At 32.1% G+C, this 20,933-nt stretch overlaps 2 protein-coding genes across 3 annotated transcripts; one reads left to right on the plus strand and one right to left on the minus strand.

Moving 5' to 3' along the window:
• Window positions 1–1,816: 1,816 nt before the first annotated feature.
• On the plus strand, window positions 1,817–4,604 carry LOC7466016 (bifunctional nitrilase/nitrile hydratase NIT4B). Of its 2 annotated transcripts, none has more exons than XM_024603493.2 (5): window positions 1,817–2,474; window positions 2,588–2,761; window positions 3,136–3,429; window positions 3,638–3,907; window positions 4,132–4,604. In XM_024603493.2, the coding sequence occupies exons 1-5, from the start codon at window positions 2,036–2,038 to the stop codon at window positions 4,191–4,193; spliced, it is 1,239 nt and encodes a 412-aa protein (XP_024459261.1). In that variant the 5' UTR covers window positions 1,817–2,035; the 3' UTR covers window positions 4,194–4,604. The 2 variants fall into 2 exon arrangements, with proteins under 2 accessions (XP_024459261.1, XP_024459262.1); XM_024603494.2 differs by having other exon boundaries at window positions 1,822–2,474; window positions 2,591–2,761.
• A 4,849-nt stretch (window positions 4,605–9,453) lies between these two features.
• Window positions 9,454–13,296, minus strand: LOC7466017 (uncharacterized protein At5g41620). The gene is made up of 3 exons (XM_002309373.4): window positions 12,352–13,296; window positions 11,545–11,667; window positions 9,454–11,186 (listed from the first exon to the last, which is right to left on the minus strand). The coding sequence occupies exons 1-3, from the start codon at window positions 12,805–12,807 to the stop codon at window positions 9,762–9,764; spliced, it is 2,004 nt and encodes a 667-aa protein (XP_002309409.2). The 5' UTR covers window positions 12,808–13,296; the 3' UTR covers window positions 9,454–9,761.
• Window positions 13,297–20,933: the final 7,637 nt, after the last annotated feature.

Consider the following 20,933-nt stretch of genomic DNA (forward strand, 5'->3'; position numbering starts at 1 on the left):
CAATCAAGTTACGCATGATTAATCATTCCTTTTTAATTGACAATAAGATATATACACTAATAACAACATCATTAGCAAATAGCAATTCAAACATGAACATAAAAAAAACATCTTTAAAAATTTATTGTTCGTTGCGTGGGTTTGAGAGACCTTTTGTCATTATTTGGAAATAAAAAAAAAACATGCTAACCATCTTTTTTTCTTATTTCCTTCTTCTTGTTTGCCTATTTGGAGTAATTTCCTTATAAGGCTAATACTTGATGCGTGTATTTTTGCATTTGCTTGCTTCGTATTTTTTTTAAAAAAAAGCTCTAAATCCAATCCATATACAATTTTATAGCATGGTTGATAAGAACTAAGAAGTCAGATATGATGGCTTAAAAAAAAGTCCATTAATCATTTTTTTTCTTTTTCTTTTTTTACATTAGCACTATAAAAAAGATTGGTAAAATATCATATTTCAGAAAATATTTAGATAAATAGTATAATTTTGTGAGTCACAAATTGTGCAGGTATCACTATGACACAAATTACAATAAAAAGAAAAGAGAAAAGAAACAAAAAAAGAGATTTTAAAGTTGTCTCAAAACTCTGATGACAACATCATTGATATCATCATAAAGATCTCAATAATATGAATCCAATAAAATTAAGAAATGTCATCAGCAGTGACCGGAGTAAGCCTCACAAGTTTTTCAAAGGCAAGTAAGCCACCCATGTCGTTTTTGGACGGTTTGTGTGACCTACTCTGGTCATCATTGGTGATCTTCTTTGGTATGTTGGATTCTTTTTGTTGAAGTCTTTCTGATGATACTAATAGTGTTGTCATTGGAGCTTCGTTATGCTTCCAGGATCTCTCTCTCCCCCCCCTCTTTCTTCACAAATTACAATAAGAAGGGATGAGAGATGAGAAAGAAAAAAACAAAGAAAAAAAAAAGAGATTTTGAAAGCACACTAAAACTTTAATGACAACATTATTGGTACTGTAAAAAAAGATCATAAGAAAACGAATCCAACAATATCTAAGGAGATCACCAATGGTAATCGGAGTGGACCACATGAATTGCTTAAAGGTAAATGAGTCATCCGCCATCTTTAGACGACTTTTGTGACTCACTCTAATTACCGTTAATGACTTTTGTTGATGTTATTGGATTTGTCTCATTGAGATCTTTTCTACTAATAATAGTGAAGTCGTCATTTAAGTTTTAGTGTGCATCTGGGTTTCTTTTTTTTTTTTAATCAGTATATTATATACAGTATTATTTTTTTCAATTTTATTTTTGATGTCCTACAAAAAAACCCTCCATTTTTTTCCTGAACTAGAGCCAAATCTGAGCACAATACTTGATATTGATGTGGAGAATCTGTTACACGTCAGATATACATGATATCAGCAGGATTCCAATTACAGTGCCTGAGCACAAGTAGTCGTAATAGATTACCAACTGAAAAACCAATACTTACGATCTTTCTGGGTTAACCCTCGCAATTGTTGTCGCAAACTAAAGATCATGTTGGCTCTCTGATTCCAGTGGCTACATACCCCTTTGACTGCCATTAAAACCATAAACAACAAGTGTAATCTCACAATTAATCTTACTATAAACATGCATCTTTCTCAACATAGAATGCACATCATATTCTTAAGTACAAATGATAATGTCCAGTCACCTTTAGATTATTTAATTTATTCAATCCATAATCTATAATCAAACTACTTATACCAAAAAAAAGAGTTGTTACTGGATGTTTTAGCATCCGTTATTTATAAAACTTTCGTTTGAGCATCGGCTATTGATGGTATCGATGTTCTAACATGGTCAAAATATCAATGTTTTATTACTAGCACAACGCTGATGCTGAAACACAATGGTATGGACAAGCATGAAACCAGATTTCCAACAGACAGACAGCATTTGTACGAGCGTCCTATTCCTACATAGTTCATAACGCCGAGTGCTGCCAACAACCTCACTCACTCAAGAGGCAATAGTGAAAAGTGTACTGCTCAAGTAAAACTTGTCTGTCTTTAATGGAGGAATCAACAAAAAATGCGGAGGCTAAGAAAGAAAAGAAGAGAGGACATCGTCCTCTCATCGTAGCACAATCACCGGCCGAAAAGGCCCACATCATGGTCCCTGCCATGTGTAGCACTGCCATTTACCGCCTCAGAGGTGAACTGGGTCTCGGCTCCTGCGGTGCAGCCATTCACTGGCTCGTCCACCATGCCCGGCCTGATCTCATTCCCGCCCCCGAACCACCCACTAAGACTAAATCGGCTAAGACTTGCCCCAGTCGCAAAACGGACTCCGTTGATCATGACCCAATTCCAAAACCCGCTTGCATGGCGAGGGCAGATGGTGATACGCCTGTTTCTGATTTTCCGGCTACCGCCCGGGCAGCGAGGTCTCCGGTGAGAGCCACTGTGGTGCAGGCTTCGACGGTGGTTTTTGACACTCCGGCAACATTGGGTACTTGGAGTTGTGTCTTTTTTCTTTTTCCTTTCGTTTTCTAATCTGATAAAGAATGGGTTTTCTTCTATATTTTTTTTTTCTGTTACAGTCTCTCTTTTTTTCTTGTTAAGCAGATAAAGCAGAGAGATTGATTGCTGGTGCAGCAGCATATGGGTCACAATTAGTTGTGTTTCCAGAAGCTTTTGTTGGTGGTTATCCTAGGAGTGTGAGGTTTGATGCTACAAATCCAACTGAAGGAGATGATGGTTTGCAGAGGTACTATGCCTCAGCTATTGATGTGCCTGGTGAGAGCCCCTTTTGATCGCTTATGTGGCATTTCGCTTTCTGTAACTTGTGCCAATCTATGCCTTACTCCTTCATCTGCCAGCTAAGAACTTTTTGTAGCAGAAAAGGAACTTAGTTGTAAGAAACAAGTGCTCCAGAAATTGACATGGCTTAACATCAGCAGAAATGGAAATAAAAACGGGTCCATTGAATCTGTAGATTGTTGATCATTTCATTGCGATTTGAATTTTTAGAATGCTGAATAGAGGCAGCTGCTGGAGCTGAAAACAAGCTGACCTAATAAATAGCCATGCTTCTGAGTTTTGATCTTATAATTCTATTATTTCGTTTTGTGTATCGTAGCTCATTTTGGTTTGGACACGTGAATTTGCAGGTCCTGAAGTTGAGAGACTTGCGAAAATTGCTGGTAAATATAAAGTACACTTAGTAATGGGAGTGGTGGAGAGAGCTGGATTTTATCTCTACAGTACAATGCTGTTCTTTGATTCCCAGGGACAGCATCTCGGACAGCATCGCAAGATAACACTAGTGGCATCAGAGAGTGCAGTGTGGAATTCTGGAGGGAAATCAACATTGCCAATATATGAGACCTCGATTGGGAAAATTGGTGGCCTTACCTGTTGGGACAATAAATGGCCACTTCTAAGAACTGAGTTATATGATAAAGGTACAACTCTTCTCCTTGTTACTTTAAAAGTTCTTCTGTTTTTCAACATTTAAGTTCCCATGTCTTTCAGCATTACAAAGTTGGCAAATCGCATTCTACAATCTGCAATTTCAATTACCCTTTTATGCCTTTTCCCCATCAGAGATGTTCTCCTGCAAAATGGAGCTCTCCAATCTTTCATTAAGTCTGTTTTGTACCATAAATATAGGTGTAGAAATATATTGTGCGCCTACGGCTGATGCAGGGGAAATATGGAAAGCATCCATGATCCATATTGCCCTCGAAGGTGGTTGCTTTGTTCTTTCTGCAAATCAATTTTGCAGGAGGAGAGATTATCCATTTCCACCTGGAGATTCAAATGGTGATGCATCATTAGATGCCATCACATGCGCTGGAGGTAGTGTTATCATTTCACCATCAGGGACCATCTTGGCTGGTCCTAGTTACCATGGAGAATGTCTTATCTCAGCTGATCTAGGTATCAATTCATTTCTTTTATTGATTAATCTGCTGATCCGTTCATTTCATTTAGTATTCATCTACATAATTGGTCCCAAAATGTATACGAAGTTAGCACCTCTATTCCTGTAACATGTGTTAGACCTGATTTTATTTTTGAACAGATTAGCCAAAACATCATCTTCTCTTTCTTGCCATATTTTATGAAACTCTCTAATCATTATTTTCAATCCACTATCTCAGACCTTGGAGATATCATTCTAGCAAAGACAAAATATGGCGGAATTAGAACCATGTCAGGGTGACTGCAAATGGATCCAATCCCTTTTTGTCTGCGACAGAAATGAAAACTAAAGCTCCTGGAGAGCTTTCAGAGCAACTTAGCTGTGTAGAACATGTTAGTTCTAGAATAACCTTTTCTAGTCTACTAATGGGAATGCCTAGAATTTGTTTATCATCAGTTTTCTCCAGTTTCCATGGGTACAAAGTGCAGGGCAAGACTTGTCTGCTGGCCTAAATAACTAGGTTCAGAGAAACTGAGTGTGCTTGTATAATAGCCATTCTGGGCAATTTTGATGTGGACAGTAGGTCCGAGGTTAAATTAGATTGTAAGATTTGGCCAAACCCGGTGTAACGTAGAGTTGCTGAAACTAATTCGAATGCTTTTGATACTGTTACAAAATCTAGATTATCAATGAATTCTCTTGCTTGAGGAATGCAAGTAACAGTCGATGCATTTTGATTTAAGACACGAGATCCATCCATTGTTCTTGTGCTACATTCATGGATATGATGGGATGCGAGAGATGTGGCATGCACAAATGTCACTAGCGTTTCTCTTTTTTGCTCAAAGACACATGTTGTTGACTGTCACAGCAATGTTGAACCTAAGAGTGTATGTAATGGAAAATTACCAAACAGCTGGATCTAGGAAGAGTTGAAACATGATGAATTCCTTGGGGACACAAAGAAAGGTGTCTGGGAGAGGCGTGCCTGAAGTGTGATTTCCTGGACTGCACCCATCCTGTTGCTGGCTTGGTGCTTTTTTAGTCTCATAACCGAATTCCATGATTACTTGGCCACTTGTCTGCCTCCAAATTTAACTAAACTCGCCACTCTTGGGCTGATTTGACGCAAAATAACAGCGTTAAAAAGAGATAAAAGAGTGAATTCACGCTATCCTAGTGCAAAGTTTAGTGTTATTAATCATGGTTTGAAGGTTGATACGGTTAAATGGACGGATTAGATCATAAATTGACTTGGATTAATTTAGAAAAAAAAAAAAAAAAGATGTTTGAGATTTTAATATTTTACAAGAAAAAGTTTTGAAATAATGAATGTTGATGTGGATGTGAAGTATATATATAAAAAAAATAAGGTATGAAGTATAATATAGTTATTCCACATTGAAAAGTTAAAAAATAATTCATGTAGATGTAGGTTATAAAAAAAAAAAATGTGAGACATAAGTGTAGTATAGTTATCTCACATTAAAAAATTGAAAAACAAATGTAAACTACATATAATTATTCTACATTGAAAAGTTAAATGATTCATTTGGATGTGAGTTATAATTATTTCATGTTGAAAAGTTAAAAAACAATATGAATATAAGCTATATATAGTTATTTCACATTAAAAAATTAAAAAACAAAACATGTGAATGTGACCTGTAAAAAAATTTGATGCATGGAATATAATATAGTTACATCACATTAAAAAGTTAAGATTCAATCCATGTAGATGTAGACTATAAAAAAATAGGAGGCTAAATACTTATAAATTAATTTTATATTTTTAAGATTTATAAAAAAATATTAAAAATTTAGATCTCAACTGGGTTACATTAGGTCACCTAGATTTTAGATTGACCCAACAAGTTATTTGGATTTATCTAGATCAATTATATTTTTGGATTTATTTGGTTTGAAACCTGGCTAAGATCTCATGTCGTCTGGGTCTAGACCCGTCAAGCTAGGTTTCATAAATATAATACAAAATGATCACAACAACATGGAACATAATTCAAGTTGATGTCATCCAAATTCCATGTCGATCTCTTCCAAAGGCAAGTTCTCATATTGGCTAATATAGTTTTAGATACAGGTATCATTAAAAAAAGATAATTACTTATTGCTTTTAGTTTACCTGCATTCTTTTAAAAATCAAACTTTACTTTATTGAAAAAACGAGTAAGCTTAATGCATGAAGATTTTTAGGGAAAATTATTTTTCAAAGTTATTACTATTTATTATTTGGTTTAGAAAAATATTTCCTTTTATGGTGATTTTATTTTTTTCTATTTATTTTACGAAAATAAATATTGAGATTGATAGTTTTATTTTTTTCTAATTTGTTTCAAAGGCATGAGCAAACGATTCAACTTCTTGATTGGGATGAGTATCACAGAGATTTTGGTAATCCCATTTATGGTTAGATAGATGGGATTGGTATTCTCCATCAATTTATGATATTTATTTTTATGATGATAATGTTGATAGTAATATAATAAATAACGATACTAATGGTACTGATGATATCATTGATGAAGTTCTTGTTAATAAGATAGAAGTTGAGTGCAAAGAAAACATGAACTATTATCATAAAGGTAGATGTATTCAAGGGTTAAATGAACACAATAAACATTCATGAAGCAAATTTGAGATTTACAATTTGTTAGTCAAGATGCCAATGGAAGAGAAATAATTTGTCAATTATTGTTTCTTATTCAAGCTTTAAGATAAGGGGACTAAAGTTGATGTCTAAAAATATTATACACTTAAAGCGAATAAATAAAAAGGGCTAGAGAGTCTTAATTGGACCTCCACGAGATCGAGGTCAAAGCAATTTGAATATATGAGTTCTTTTTGGCTTGGAGAGACTAATGCAGAAGATCTTTTTTTAATGCATAATTTTATGTTATTGAGAATAATTTTGTATATGACTATTGGATCAGATTAAGAATTTTCTAAGAGATTCTAGAGTTCTTATTCTTATAGAATTACAATTTCACATCAATTGGAGATCGAGAAAGTCTTTCTATAATGCTTAAAATTTACTATTCAAGATTTGTTATATTTTTCTAATTGGTTTAGGATTATTTTTTCAATTTGGATTAAAAATCCTTTATTATTTTTCCAACTTTATTTATGATATTTTTCCTAGTTTTTTTTTTTTAGGATTTTTATTACATTTCTTTTATTTTTTGGGTTTTCTTGTTGGTTTAGGTGAGTTTTTACATTTATTTAAGGAGTTGTAAACCTTTTAGAGAGGTAGACTACCAGAACATAAAATATCCAGTAATAAAATTTTGAATTAGGATTTCTGTATGATCCCTTTTCAGCATAGTTTTATGTTCTTTCGCTTGTTTTCTTTCTTGTATTGCTTTCGTCTAAGTTAATTGGTATCAGAGGTAGATTGTGAAGCTTACTTGGTGGTTGGCTCTAACAGGAGGAAGAAGAGACTGACCAAAGGTCTCCAGCTAGTGTACAGAAAACCTATTTTAAAGGCAAATATAGAGGAGGCAACCTCTCGATAGGGAAAAGCATCATGGAGATTTTAAATTTCTAATTAGGCTTCCTGATTTTGTAGGAACTTTACAAGCAGATGAGTTTATCGATTGGTTGAATGAAGTTAAATGAATTTTAAAGTATAATGAGGTTTTAAGACATATGATGGTAAAACTAATTGCATCAAATTGAAAGGGTGGGGCTTTTACCTGGTGGATCAGTTAAAGAGGTCATGAGAAAGGTGAGAAAAGTCAAGAATTAATGACTATGATAAGATATATATATATATATATATATAAAAGATGAAGGATCACTTCTTTCCTTTTGGTTATATGTAAACCATGCACTAAAAACTTGAGACAATAAGGTAAATATGTTAGTGATTAAACTGACAAGTTCTATCAATTAATGGCTAGGAATAACTTGGTAGAAATGGAAGAGCATTTTAAAGCAAGATTTGGCGATTTATCCAAGATATGTTATGCATGCAGGTTTCGTAGACAATTTCAGAAGCTTATCAGAGAGCTTTGACAATTGAATAACAACAAGTTGCTCGGGCAATTTGTAGAAGTTTCTATGCAAATTAGTACAATAAAGAAGGGCACAACAATAACAATGGCCAACCACCCTTCAAGCCAGACCTACTTAGCAAACTTCACAGATAACGAGTTAGAGTACAGGTCAGGGTTCTAGTTAAACTTTCCCAATTTGTTGTTATAAATATGGCAAATTAGGGCATCGAGTTAATGAGTATGGCAAATCAAAAAGTTATCTGGGTAAAAATTTATTGATGGAGGAACTTGTGGATGATCTTATTTATGACAACTCATATAATAGAGAGTTGAATTTGTATGGAGATGGTGGTGCTAACCTAGTTATCCAAAGGAGCTTGTTGACTCCCCAGTGTGATTCAAATGAAGATTAGCAATGCACTAACATCTTCCACTCGACATTCACCATAAAAGATAAGGTCTACTACTTAATAATGGATTGTGATAATTGTGAGAATATGGTATTCTCGGAGGTAGTAAAGAAGCTCCAACTAAAAACTAAGAGTCACCCTAAGCCCTGCAAGCTAATTTGGTTGCATAAAGATATTGAGATAATTGTGGATAGGCGTTGTTTCATTTTGTTTTCTATGGGCAAGAGATGTTTTGATAATGTTTGGTGTGATATGATGTATATGAATACATGTCATCTACTATTATGCAGGTTATGACAATATAAAAGGAATGTTGTACATGACGGGTAACATGATACGTATACCCTCAGTATAAAAAATAAGCATATCGTATTGGTATATAGGAGAGAGGAGGTGGTTGTTGAAAGTAAGGATAAATATATAAGAAATGATGTTACGACATCGAGCCTGTTGCTGGAGAAGAAAATCAATATATTACTTATGGAACTTACCCCTATTGTTTTTATCCAAAATTATAGAGAAGGAAAATAAAGAGAAGGAAGAAAAAAAGAAAAAAGAAAGGTGGGGGGGGGGTCCAAATATGTGAGTAAAGATATAACGTGAAACACGTTATTAACAATTAGTAATAATTTTGTCAAGATTAAAGGTGTTTTGGGAATGGATTATTAGCCTAATTTATGACTTTGAGTAGAACAAGTCAAGGAAGCACAAAGACACCAATATTGTTTTAAATGATAGACAACAATAGCAGCATGATGATCAAAACTCGAAGATAAATTCTTTCTAATCCAAGAAGAACGATACATGAAGACTTTTATTGGGAAAATTATCATTTTCTAGGTTATTACTATTTCCTATTTAGTTTATGAAAATATTTTCTTTTATGATGATTTTATTTTATTTTTTTTAGTTTAGGAAACTAAATATTAAGATTGATGAAAAAAAAACATTTCCTAATTTAGATGTCAACCTTTTAAAAAGGAAGACCATAATACTACCCTATTTCGATAATTAATATGTTTTCTCTTGCCATTGTCCTGTTATTTGTGCTTACACCCTCGTCTAAACTACACGAGGCTTTTTTGGTAATTAACCCTTAAAATAAAAAAGGGAAGATGCTGCTGGAGAGGAAAAGAAAAAACAAAGGTTACATATCAGAAATTATATTTGATGCTTCTGGCATGTCGAGGGAAGTAATGCCAGAAGTTTTTGTACACGAGTCATTTGGCCGAATGACAACCTTTTTTTTTTTTTTTCTACAAGAACTCTATGGGCACGAGCATTCTTACAAATTGACAAAAGTTCGGTGAATGTTGAACAACGATTGCAGCAACTTCAGTAATTCTAGAATGGCGACCAGGGGATAACTTCTCAGTTCTCACTGCCTAGTTCTTCTAGCATTAGGCATCTAACCAGCCTTGCCTAAGAACTACCTGGATTTCTCACCATTTTGATTTTCTTAAATTCATTCCTTCAGCTTTGGCCTCTGACAGCCTTGACTTAGAAACATTCCCTGGTATCACAGGTGGTCTCTCTTGCGCTAGATTGCTTGGGTCTAGTGAGGACCGCAGCTGCCCCGCTTGTCGCATAGGACTAGCATACCCTCTTGGAGAATCTAACCTAGAACCAGACAATAAGTAGTCCCTAAGACCCTTCACTGATTGATGCCCATGCATTTCATCTCCATAAACTTTTCCTTGCCCTTGCCTCTCCAGTCCGGAAAATCTCCCCCAATCTATCCCGTCTCCTGCAAATGGGACCCTCTCATTTCGGGTGTCCCATTCCACTCCATCCGATATGCTTCTTTGCAGAGAAGTGCTTCTCCGGGGTAATTTGCTTGAGGTAGATTTCCTCCCTTTGATGTCTTCTTCATCAATTGCTGCCTTTCTCACATCGCGGGGAGTTCCAGAAGGATATGTTGTCCACTTGTAGCTTTTGTTATTGTTATCCATATTCAATTCTATGGAATGAAGATCACTTTCAGCAGAGCCTTCCTCGCATATTACCCCATCATCTACTTCTCCATCCTCCTCGTTTATTTCACTTTGATGAGAAACAAAACGATTTTTACTTAGGTAAGCAGCTATCTCTTCATCATTCATATAATTAGAAGAACTACGCCCTTTTTCTTTAGTTCTTTTGGTTCCTAGAAAAGCTTCAAGCTGGTTCTGAAGTTTATCAACAGCTGCATTTTTCTCCTCAAGCTGATATTTAGCTTCTGAAAGTTTCATGTGGACTCTCTCCTCACGTAACACGTCAGCTAACTGCATCATCTCCCTTTCCTTCTCAACCTCTTCACAAAGTTTTGCAGATTCCCTCTTCAGTTCTTCAACTTCAGCTTTATCATCACCAATATCCCTGGCTAGTTCGTCACATACCTTCTGCATTACAACTCTTGCTCTCTTCTCACTCTCAAGTTCTTTCACTGCCTTCAATAGAGATGCCTTTGTCTCGGCCAGTTCCTTCCCCAGCTTCTTGTTCAAGCTTTCAAATCGTCTTCTCAGCTTCTTCTCTACATCCAGTTCTCCTGCAATGGACTCAATAGCAGCCTCAACCACTTTCTGCTCTTTGTTTTTCCATGCTGCCTTTTCTTCAGCAAAGCACTTCAATAGATAGTTTATCTCATTCTGGTCTGAGCACTGTTCTTGAATAAAGTGATTGACCTGCAAACGTGCCCTCTCAAGCTCAGCATGCAAGGCTGAGATGAGAGACAGGCTTGATGAAGGCCTGTCTTCATTACCCCATACACGGTTGATAATTTTAAGTAGTTCCTTTGATGTAGTCAAAGCATTACTAACATCCTTCAGACGAGGTTTAACTCCAACAGTAGATCCACTAGGAGTTTGAGCTTGGGAACGAGTCTCAATCTGCATCATAAGAGAAACAAAAATTACTGTTGTGTTTTAATACAAGTACCTTTTAAAACTGTACGGTGCATGGGAAGATTAATGATAAATTGATAATCTCAAGTTTGGTTTAAAAAGGAAATCTACAATAATTCTCATCAATTTTTTGAAGAGTATATGATACAACTCGTCATCAGATTCATAAAAGATGGCATGGATAAATTATTTGTCCAACATAGAAAATTACAAATCTCAAGATTCCAATTCAAACTATTGGTGTGTCCAATTCCTGACCCCAAGAGGCAGTAAATGTATAAGCTCTTGCTCTCCAGGACACACTATAACATCTCACAAGACTGACATTATTAATTGAGCGTACCTCCATTAAACTGGCATTACTAACTGAATCAAATGCTCCAATACTCTGGTCCATAAGCCTAAGCTTCTGAGAAATCGATGATGTTCTTCTATGGCAACTGCCAGTTCCAGATCGATCAATTCTCTACAAAAAGATGATTTCAAACAACAGCACCACAGTTAAGCAAACTAACATGGCAATATTAACTTTGATTTAGAGGAAGCAACCTTAGGGCCCTCAAATCCCAGTATCAATTCCGGTTGTTTCCTCAACATGTAGATGGTATAGAAAAACATTTGAAATTATAAATTCACAATAAAAAAAGTCATGCAATATTTAAATTTGACAAAAGCAAGATTGAAAAATCAAGTCATCTACTGAAAAACACTATCCCCATTCTAAAATCCATATAATCATCCACAACCCAACTAACTTTTTCCAAACTAAGAAGTTTCAATCATTGCTATATTAAGAAAATGTTCAATCAGCTAAGACCAAACATAAGGCTTTACATTAATTAGAGAGACCCACAATACTCACCTAATATAAACACCACTCACCTTATAAAAACCAAACTAACACATGGTTGCAGATTCCAAAGTTCAAACTTTTTCAAATTCCCCCAATTCCCTTACCAACAATCAAATTCCACTTGAACAGAACCTTAAAAAAAACTCAACCAATCCAATTTTCAATTTTCCCTTCTTTCACATCGTTTAAAACCAACATATGACAAGAAACCAAGATTAAAAGTTTACACTAACATCCTATCAACAAAACATGAAAAAAAAAAACTAAACAGGAACGTAAAATCAAACAAAAACCCACCTCAGAAACAGGACTGTGAGAAGGATCAGACAAATGAGGAGGCAAAGAACCTGAATGCACCGGTCTCCTCTCTCTACCTCTACCCTCTTTCCTCAACCTCCTCTCCTCCACTATTTCCTCCTTCATTTGTGGCGATGGCATCTCATTCATCTCCCAAAGGGTAGCAGCCAGCTTCCTCGCTGACACTGGCGCCTGTTGCTGCTTTGCCTTTCCATTTAGTGACTTCGGTGAGGACTCCAAGGCCCTCAGTGTAGACGATGGGGTCCTCTTCCCCATCAGCTTCCATGTGGGCACTGGTGTACTGGATCCACCCCTCTTACCCACCAAAATTGCTCTCTTGAATCTGTAGTTTTGAATTATAGATGAGGACGATGATGCCGATGAAGAACACACTCTTTTCCTTATCTTACCAGGTAGCAATTCCTCCATGGTGGCACTTCCTTTTTGCCTTGGCATTATCAAGTTATCTCACTTATAGATCCCACTCACAAAATCACAGTAAACAGGAAGAAAAATATTTGAAGAATCAATAAAAGTTAAGAGCTTTACTCTTCATTTGGTGATTGGTAGCTAAAAAAGTTCAAGTTTTTGAACTTGCAGAGCTAAAAAAGGTAGAATAAGCAATGACTTGCTGTTTTGGCTCATGGGTCTTTGGATTTGGCTAATAATAATGAGAAAGATTTGAAATTGAGTGAATTGAAAGTTTTTTAAAGGGTGAAAAAATAAAAGATGATGATTGAGTATAATGGAGTTTTGAGAGAGATTTGAATTGGGAAATGTGAGAGAGTGAGGGAATGTGAGAGAAAAAACTAAAGAGAGAACCCTAAAAGGGAGATTTGAGGGAGCTTTCTTTTTTTGTTTTGATGACTTGCACTATTTACTACTCCTTGGCCCTTGCTCGTGTGCTTTTGGAATTTCGATCAATACAGACAGTGTGCTTGCTACCTTGTGATGGTGTCAACTGTAAAGTGTAAGAGAAGGAGAAATTATATTTATAAACTCAGTCCTTGTATTGTTAGGAAATTAATAAGTTAGTCTCCCTAGTTCAGAATTCTTTGTATTTGGTCCCATATTTTCATATTTATTTTCATTTTGGGTATTCATGGAAAAGGTGATGGCTCTTTACAAAAAAAAAAATTGATATTCATTTTTTTCATAAAAACTTATTGCATCAATTAGACGACTCTTAGAAAACTTGTATTAGAAGCAAAAGAAGGGCTTGTAGATTTTTTTGTATTTGTATTTTAAAAAGTTTTTTTTATAAAATTAATTTTTTTATATATTTTTATATCGTTTTGATGTATTAATATCAAAAATAAATTTTAAAAAATAAAAAAACTATTTCAAAACAAAAAATACTTTAAAAAAATCGCTAACACAAAATCAAATAAACTTAATGGATTCTCCTCAACTAATAACCATGGATGCTTGTTTATTTAGTATATCTAGAGACTATAGAATGTTGAAAAGTAAAAATTAGCCGCAATCTGTAATGATTTTATAAGAGTTCATAAAATAATAATAAAAAAAACATTAACTATAACTAAAAGAATTCAACCTTTTACTATGCGAATCCACAATGAAAGGCTGATTTTGTTCCTGGTGGGCAATGTTGGCTTTAGAGGTATATAGATTTTTTCCACGAGCCTTATTGGTAATTATGTTAAAGAAGGATGTTGATTAGTAATTTCATGTTTTTTTATACAATATAATTATCAAATAACCCTTAAAAAATTTCCTTTTGGTTTAAGGGCTTTTCGGTTTTTTATATTTTTTGTGCATGTCAATTATTTCAATATTCCTAAAAAATAAACTCTTTGTATTATGGATACAAGGTCATTTTAGGTTTTTTTTTTTTTTTGCCATGGCTTTTTTTGTGATTCTAATGTGGGGTTAGGGGTGATTTGGTATTTTAATTATAAATAATTTTAAAATTCAAAAAGTTGTTGGCGTCTGCTATGCACCCGCCAGCGGGTGGGCGCCGCCTGCACGTTTCAAGTGGCACTTGCGGTGCCCACACAACGCTGAATGCCACTGTTCAAGGCGGCATTCGATGCGCCTCCCCACCCCCGTCACGGTGGTGAGGCGCGTGTTCACCGGTGGTGTGCAAAGAGGTGCTGGCAAGGACTTTTTACTTTCCTCCTTATTTTCCTTCTCTCCACCTAGAAAAACATGTTGACTATTGCTAAAGGAAAAAAAAAAAAAAAAGTCTAGCTATTTATTTGTTAAATTAAATTTGGTCTTTATTATTTTGATTGTAATGTATTTGGTCTTGAATTGAGTTAATTTGTTTTTTCAATTTCATCCCTTGATATTTTATTTTTATATCAGGTTTGGTCCTTATTTTTTTAATTGCTATGTATTTAGTCTTGGATCATTTATTAAGTTAATTATTTTTTCAATTGCATCCCTTTACACTTTGTTTTTATATTAGATTTGGTCCTCATTCTTTTAATTATGTTGTTTTTTTTCTTGAATCCTTTATTGAATTAATTTGTCTATGGATTTTATCCCTTGACATTTTATTTTTATATCAAATATAGTGTTCATTATTTTGATTGCTATTTTTAATTGTTCTTATCCTTTTCTTAATTAAAATTGTTTTTCAATTTCATCCCTTATGATTTGATTTTTCTTTTTTTTTTGTTAGATTTGGTTCTCTTTCTTTTCAAATCTATATTTTTTAAAATTATATTTTTAATTTGTTTTTTCATGTTTATCCCTAGTTATTTTGGTTGGTTTAGAATTTTACATTGTTATTTTTTTTGTTTACCTTGTACATTGTGATTCGGCCTTATGATCTATGTGGACTGGATTCGCTTCAATCATTTCTAATTATTTTTAAAAATTTCATTCATCATCATTGAGTTTGTTGAAAATTAATTTTCTTTGTTTTTTTTTTATGTTTAGGATTTTTTTTATAAATTTGATTTTTCTTTTTGATTTTGCACTTCATTTCAATATTTTTTATTATTTAAGATTTGGCATGATACTACTCGCGGGTTTTTACGACCTCGTTTGGTTTTCCTAGTGCTTTATTTTTTAATATTTGTTTTCCTGATTTCATCATTTTACAGTTTGATTCATAGAGTTTGACGATCATTATTTTTTTTAGTTCTCTTTCTATTATGTCGAGTCGTTGATTTTTTTCCTCGTTAAAATACAATAATAACGCTTTGACATTGTTTTGTTTAACTACAAAGAAATTGGCCCGACTCGTGATGAAATGCGGGCCATCAATGTAGTTCCTGTCATTTATCATCAGGGTGGGTCATTGTCTTAATTCTTTAAAATAAACAATTATTTTTCAATTCAATTATTTAGATTAGGTGATGAAAAGAATATATTTAATAATTAAGTTTAGGTATTTCTATCATGTAATAAATTATATTCATTTAATTTGAAGTTATATATTAGTTATTAATGATTTAAATTGTTTATCATTCGTTATAGGATGCTTTAGAGTGTGGCAATAGTTGTTTTTTAAAGTGTTGTTTCTCGAAAATACATTAAAATATTTTTTTCTATTTATTAAAAATTATTTTTCTCAAAATGATTCAAAAACATAAAATAAAATTATTTTAAACAAAAGAATTATTTTTTTAGAAACGTTGTTTGGAATGCAATTTCAAATATGCCCCGATGTAATCTGTATTCGAGAGGTCTAATTTGATAACCCAATAAAGTAGGGCTGTTGGGCTTTTTCGGCTTAGGCTGGCTGGGACAGGAAGAAGTGAGTTCGAAATGGATTTTTTTTGTAAATACAATAAATTTGTGGAGTTCTGAATTGGGCTGGGCTGAATCTTTTGGGCCCCTTTGATATAACATGGGACAAAATGCTAAATAAGAAATTGTTGAATTGAATTTAGTTATCTAATTCTCATAGCCATTGTTGAAGAGTGGAAGCAAAGGCCCTTTTGATGCAATAACTTCAAGCGGTTGAGTTTAGCTATCTAGTTATTTTAGCTATTTATTGAATTGAATTGAATTGGAATTGAATTTTCACCTGTGCATGGGGAGAGGTTAGGTCGTGAAGGAAAATTAATACTGTAATTGTTGTTAGGTTAGAACATGTTCAAGAATTGTTAGTAGTTACTAGTTTACATCAATGCTATGTTGGGGTCGGATTTTTTTTAATATAATAATAATAATAAATTATTTAATATTTTTATTAATTCAACACAGCGGGCCAATATAAGAGGTACACCGTTTTTTTTATTGATATTCACCTGTTTATAATGTTCAACAGTTAACACTAGTAAGTGGGACTGTGCATTGCTATGAGTCTGTTCACAAAAAAAAAATATATATTTTAATTAAAAAATATTATGAAATCTACAGCTGGGCGAGTTTTTTATTTTCAATTTGTCACGTATATTTTAGGAGAGCTGAAATAATGAATTTTTTTAACCCATAGTATATTTCAAGATCTATTTACTCATAATATTCCTTAATCCAAAAATATTAATTGTAAAATATTAATAATTAATAATAAGTTTAATTTTGCCAGTAATCCATGATATATTTATATATTTATTATTGAGACATTTGTCAAAATACCATACGTATTTTTTTTAAATTAAATATTTTTAAATCACATCCCTTAAATCTATTAGACACATGCTACATTGCGGCCTTGTGGGAACTTGGAAGGCTATTTTAACTAACAGAACACATCAAAAGCACCCCCTTCGTCACTTTTATTATTATTATTATTATTATTAATATGGGTGTCCAGATCAGCTTGCGTGTAATTCGATTAATTCCACGGACCCTAAAGTTAACAACCATATAAGTCTCCAGTGGCCCTGAAATTTGTGAGACCCGAACTGGTGATGTTAATGAAACAAACACAGGATCTGACCCGTTGAACTACACCTCTCATTATTATTTTTCCTTCATTCTTTATTTCTTATCATTCAATGAGCTAAGAAAATTTCTTAATTATGGACATTAGATTTATAAATTATTAGCTATTGAATGTTAAAAATGCATTGTACAAAATACTAAAAGCGTGTTTCATTAGCTAATGTTTTCTTAGAATAAGGAAAATTGTAAATATTTGTTGAAAATCGATAGATAAATTTAAAACGTCAAAATTAAAATCTACATTGCCATGCACATAAATCATTTAAATTTTCCATGAAAAAAACTTGTCATTTCCCTCGTCGATTTATTTATTATTCGGTTACTATTTTTTCACACTGAAACTGTATTAAATGGATTTAGAGTTCATAATATAAGATGAAAAACAATAAATAAAAAATCATGAATGGACTATATTGAATAAGTTGGAAATTAATGAAATGAAATGAAAATCATAGCAAAAATATGTGACTATATTGGTGAAAACATCATTTCATATGCCAGAACCAAATCATATAAATTTGAATTTTAAGGACCAAAATGAATAGGATCACAAACAAAAATCACTTAATATTTCATGTAAACGAAGCATTTGGGCCTTAGTTTCTCAACTACGGCAAAACACCATTTTGTTTTAGTTTATTCCTATATTAATTTCTCTTACGAATTATTAAATCTTAAAAATACATTTTAAAATATTGAAAACGTGTTTTATTTAACAAATGAAAAAATAAATCATGTCTAATTATATAAAATTATTTTAAAATAAGATACAAATAGTAAATATTTATTGAAAATCATTAATGAATATAAAGATTCATGATTTATATAAACATAACCACATAAATCATTTCAATATGTGTGGGCAAATCCTGTCATTTTACTCATCAATTTGTTTACTATTTGGCCACTATTTTACAAACAAGGACTATATTGAATGGATTTAGATTTTATGATCTGAAATGAAAAGAAAATACAAAAATCAATAATATACTAGGACTATATTGAATAATTTAAAACTTAATGGACTGTAATAAAATCACATATAAACTACCTGACGTGCTAGTGGGAAAGTCATTTCATATCTAGGGACAAATCACATAAATCTGGATTTTAGGGACCAAAATAAATATAATTATAAGAATAGCTAAACCTATTAAATTAAAATTAAAAAAAAATAAAGGCCATGTAGAATTCACTATTTCATCTATTGTAGATCCACACCCATTGGCACTATGGATTCACATAGTGCCGATTGTTTTGTTTTTTTTAATTTATATATTTTATTTTAATCCAATCCTCTCTATATTTGTTTGATTCGTAATTGAGCTTAATAGTTTATCTCTGTAAACTAGATTTTGGGTTCTTAAGTATCCAAAACACATTCCAATATTATCTTAATGTTAGATTTTACAAGAAATAGTTCAATTTTTTTGTTATCAAAAAATTGAAATAAAATGGAATAAAATTGATATTGATTAGAGAATTGAGGGTTCTTTCTTTGACGGCATTATTGTGTTAGTGTTTTCTTTTAAGATTTTGTGATTTAGGTGTTTGGCAAAATTATCTTTTGATATTTTGAGTTTGAAAATTATAAATTTTGGGATGCATGTTCATTTAATTTATGTTTTAGTCCTTTGGTTTATATAGAATAAAGAAAGTTACCGGAAAATAGTAAAAGAAAAAGAAAGTCGTTCATTGTCCACATTCCAATAATTAAAAGACCGTTTTAGGAGAGAATAAATTCCATTCGACGAGAGAAGTTTATTTGAGGTGTTTTTTTATCCTTCATCTTGTTGGAAAATGTACATGAGGTCTGAGTAAGAAGATTTTTGGGGTTTATTTTGTGTTTTTGAACTAAATTATAAGTTTTTTTAGTTGCTAAATAGGTTTTGATAGAGTCTAAGGGTGTTGTTTAAGGTGTTTTCAGGCTAAAATAAGTTGAAAATAATTTTTTTGGTTAAAAAAACACAACTTGATTTTTCAACCATCACTCTCATAGTTAAATCATGGAAGAAATAAATGACGCATAATCTATTTTTATTTTATTTTTTAAATAAAGGTGGAAGACATTGTCCACCCTTTGATTCAAGAAAAAAAATATAAATAGCCCAAGCATTGTCCTGTGAGACTTGTGCGCATGGCACCTTTTTTTATGGGTTAGGCGTCCTTGGCTACTTCACCCAGGTGCGTGCTTTTTTTTTTTAATAACTTTGATTTTTTTTTTCATTGATTTAAATTGAAAATAATAATTAAATATATGTGTTTAATACCCATTTGACCTAACAAGTGTTCTATTTTAATTGAATTAATTAAAATAAATAAATATTAAAACCATTTTGTGATATTTTTTAATAAAGTAATGTTTGACTTTTACTTGGTTTTTCAACAAGTTTTCTAGTATTTTTTTTTTCTAATATTAGTTGGTGTTTTTTGATGTATCCTTGTTTTTTTTTTGTTTGATTTTATTTAAGAACTTTTAGGTGTATTTATTTTTATTATCATTTTGTTAAATATAAATTTGATTTTAAAAAATAAAGTTATTAAACACAATCAGGTTTATAACCCGTATCGTGAGATTAAATATTTTAATTTACATTTATTTCTAAACTTTTTAATTTAATTTTTAATTAGTATTAAAAACTTTTATTTATTTATTTATTTATTTGTATATATGATTCTCAATTTTTTTAATTAAAAATAATATATATATATATATATATATATCTGTTTTTTTTATTATGATAATTTTTTATGTTTAAAAATACACTAGAAATACCTACACATTTATTTTTTTCTGTTAAATGTTTTTTTTCTTTGCACGTTCCAATCGACTGCTTGTTAACAGTGAAATAACTGTCGACAACTATCGTTTTCCACTAGGTTGAAAGCTGACAATAAGTTAATTTAAGAATGATTTCTTCAACTTTAGAAGTTGTATTTAGACTCCAAAACTGTTACCAGTTATAATTGAAATTGAACAAAAAAAAAAAACTTATAATAATTAAAATCAATCATGTACATTTAATAGAAATTAAACAACAAAATTAAAAAATATATATATAACTAAAATTCAAAAAAATTGTTCTCATATGAAAAAAAATTCCTACAACAACATTCATAAAATTATTAAGAAGAGAAAAATTAAAAAAATAATAAGAAAACAAATATAATGAAAAAAACACAAAAAAAAAATCTTACCTTAAATTTGTAGCAAGTGAAGCTGAAAAGAGAATAAATTCATAAAATATGTTAATTAACAAAACAAAATTGAGAAAATAAAAGAAGAAGAGAGGAAAAGGCATACATTAAATTAATTGTGGAGAGAATATAAAGAAAGAGAGGGACGTTGGTGTTTTTTTACAGAAGAAGAAGAAGAAGAGGTGTGTCTGATATGAAATTAGTGATTCTGGTATTTTAATTGAGCTTTTTTACTGACGAATAATTAAATATTAATATTTTTAATCATTCCGTCGGTGATTTCGCTTGTAATATTTAATTTTAATTTAATAAAAAAATTTCAGAAACCCCTCGAATATCATCGATGACTTTTCGGTCCGCCTGTAATATTAATTTAGATTTTTAATTTAATCTAAAATTTTCAAAAACCCCTCAAATATCACTGATGACTTTTCAGTTTGTCGATGATTTTGTAATTTAGATTTTTAATTTAATCTAAAATTTTCAAAAACCCCTCAAATATCACCGATGACTTT

The sequence above is a fragment of the Populus trichocarpa genome, chromosome 6 (assembly GCF_000002775.5).
Source record: "Populus trichocarpa isolate Nisqually-1 chromosome 6, P.trichocarpa_v4.1, whole genome shotgun sequence".
NCBI lineage: Eukaryota > Viridiplantae > Streptophyta > Magnoliopsida > Malpighiales > Salicaceae > Populus > Populus trichocarpa.

Coding starts and splice junctions, on each gene's coding strand:
- LOC7466017 (XM_002309373.4), bottom strand. CDS start 12,807: ATGCCAAGGCAAAAAGGAAGTGCCACCATGGAGGAATTGCTACCTGGT. Junction 11,668..12,351: donor CTCACAGTCCTGTTTCTGAG/GTGGGTTTTTGT, acceptor ATCTTTTTGTAG/AGAATTGATCGATCTGGAAC. Junction 11,187..11,544: donor GTAATGCCAGTTTAATGGAG/GTACGCTCAATT, acceptor CTTATGATGCAG/ATTGAGACTCGTTCCCAAGC.
- LOC7466016 (XM_024603493.2), top strand. CDS start 2,036: ATGGAGGAATCAACAAAAAATGCGGAGGCTAAGAAAGAAAAGAAGAGA. Junction 2,475..2,587: donor TGACACTCCGGCAACATTGG/GTACTTGGAGTT, acceptor TTTCTTGTTAAG/CAGATAAAGCAGAGAGATTG. Junction 3,430..3,637: donor AACTGAGTTATATGATAAAG/GTACAACTCTTC, acceptor CCATAAATATAG/GTGTAGAAATATATTGTGCG.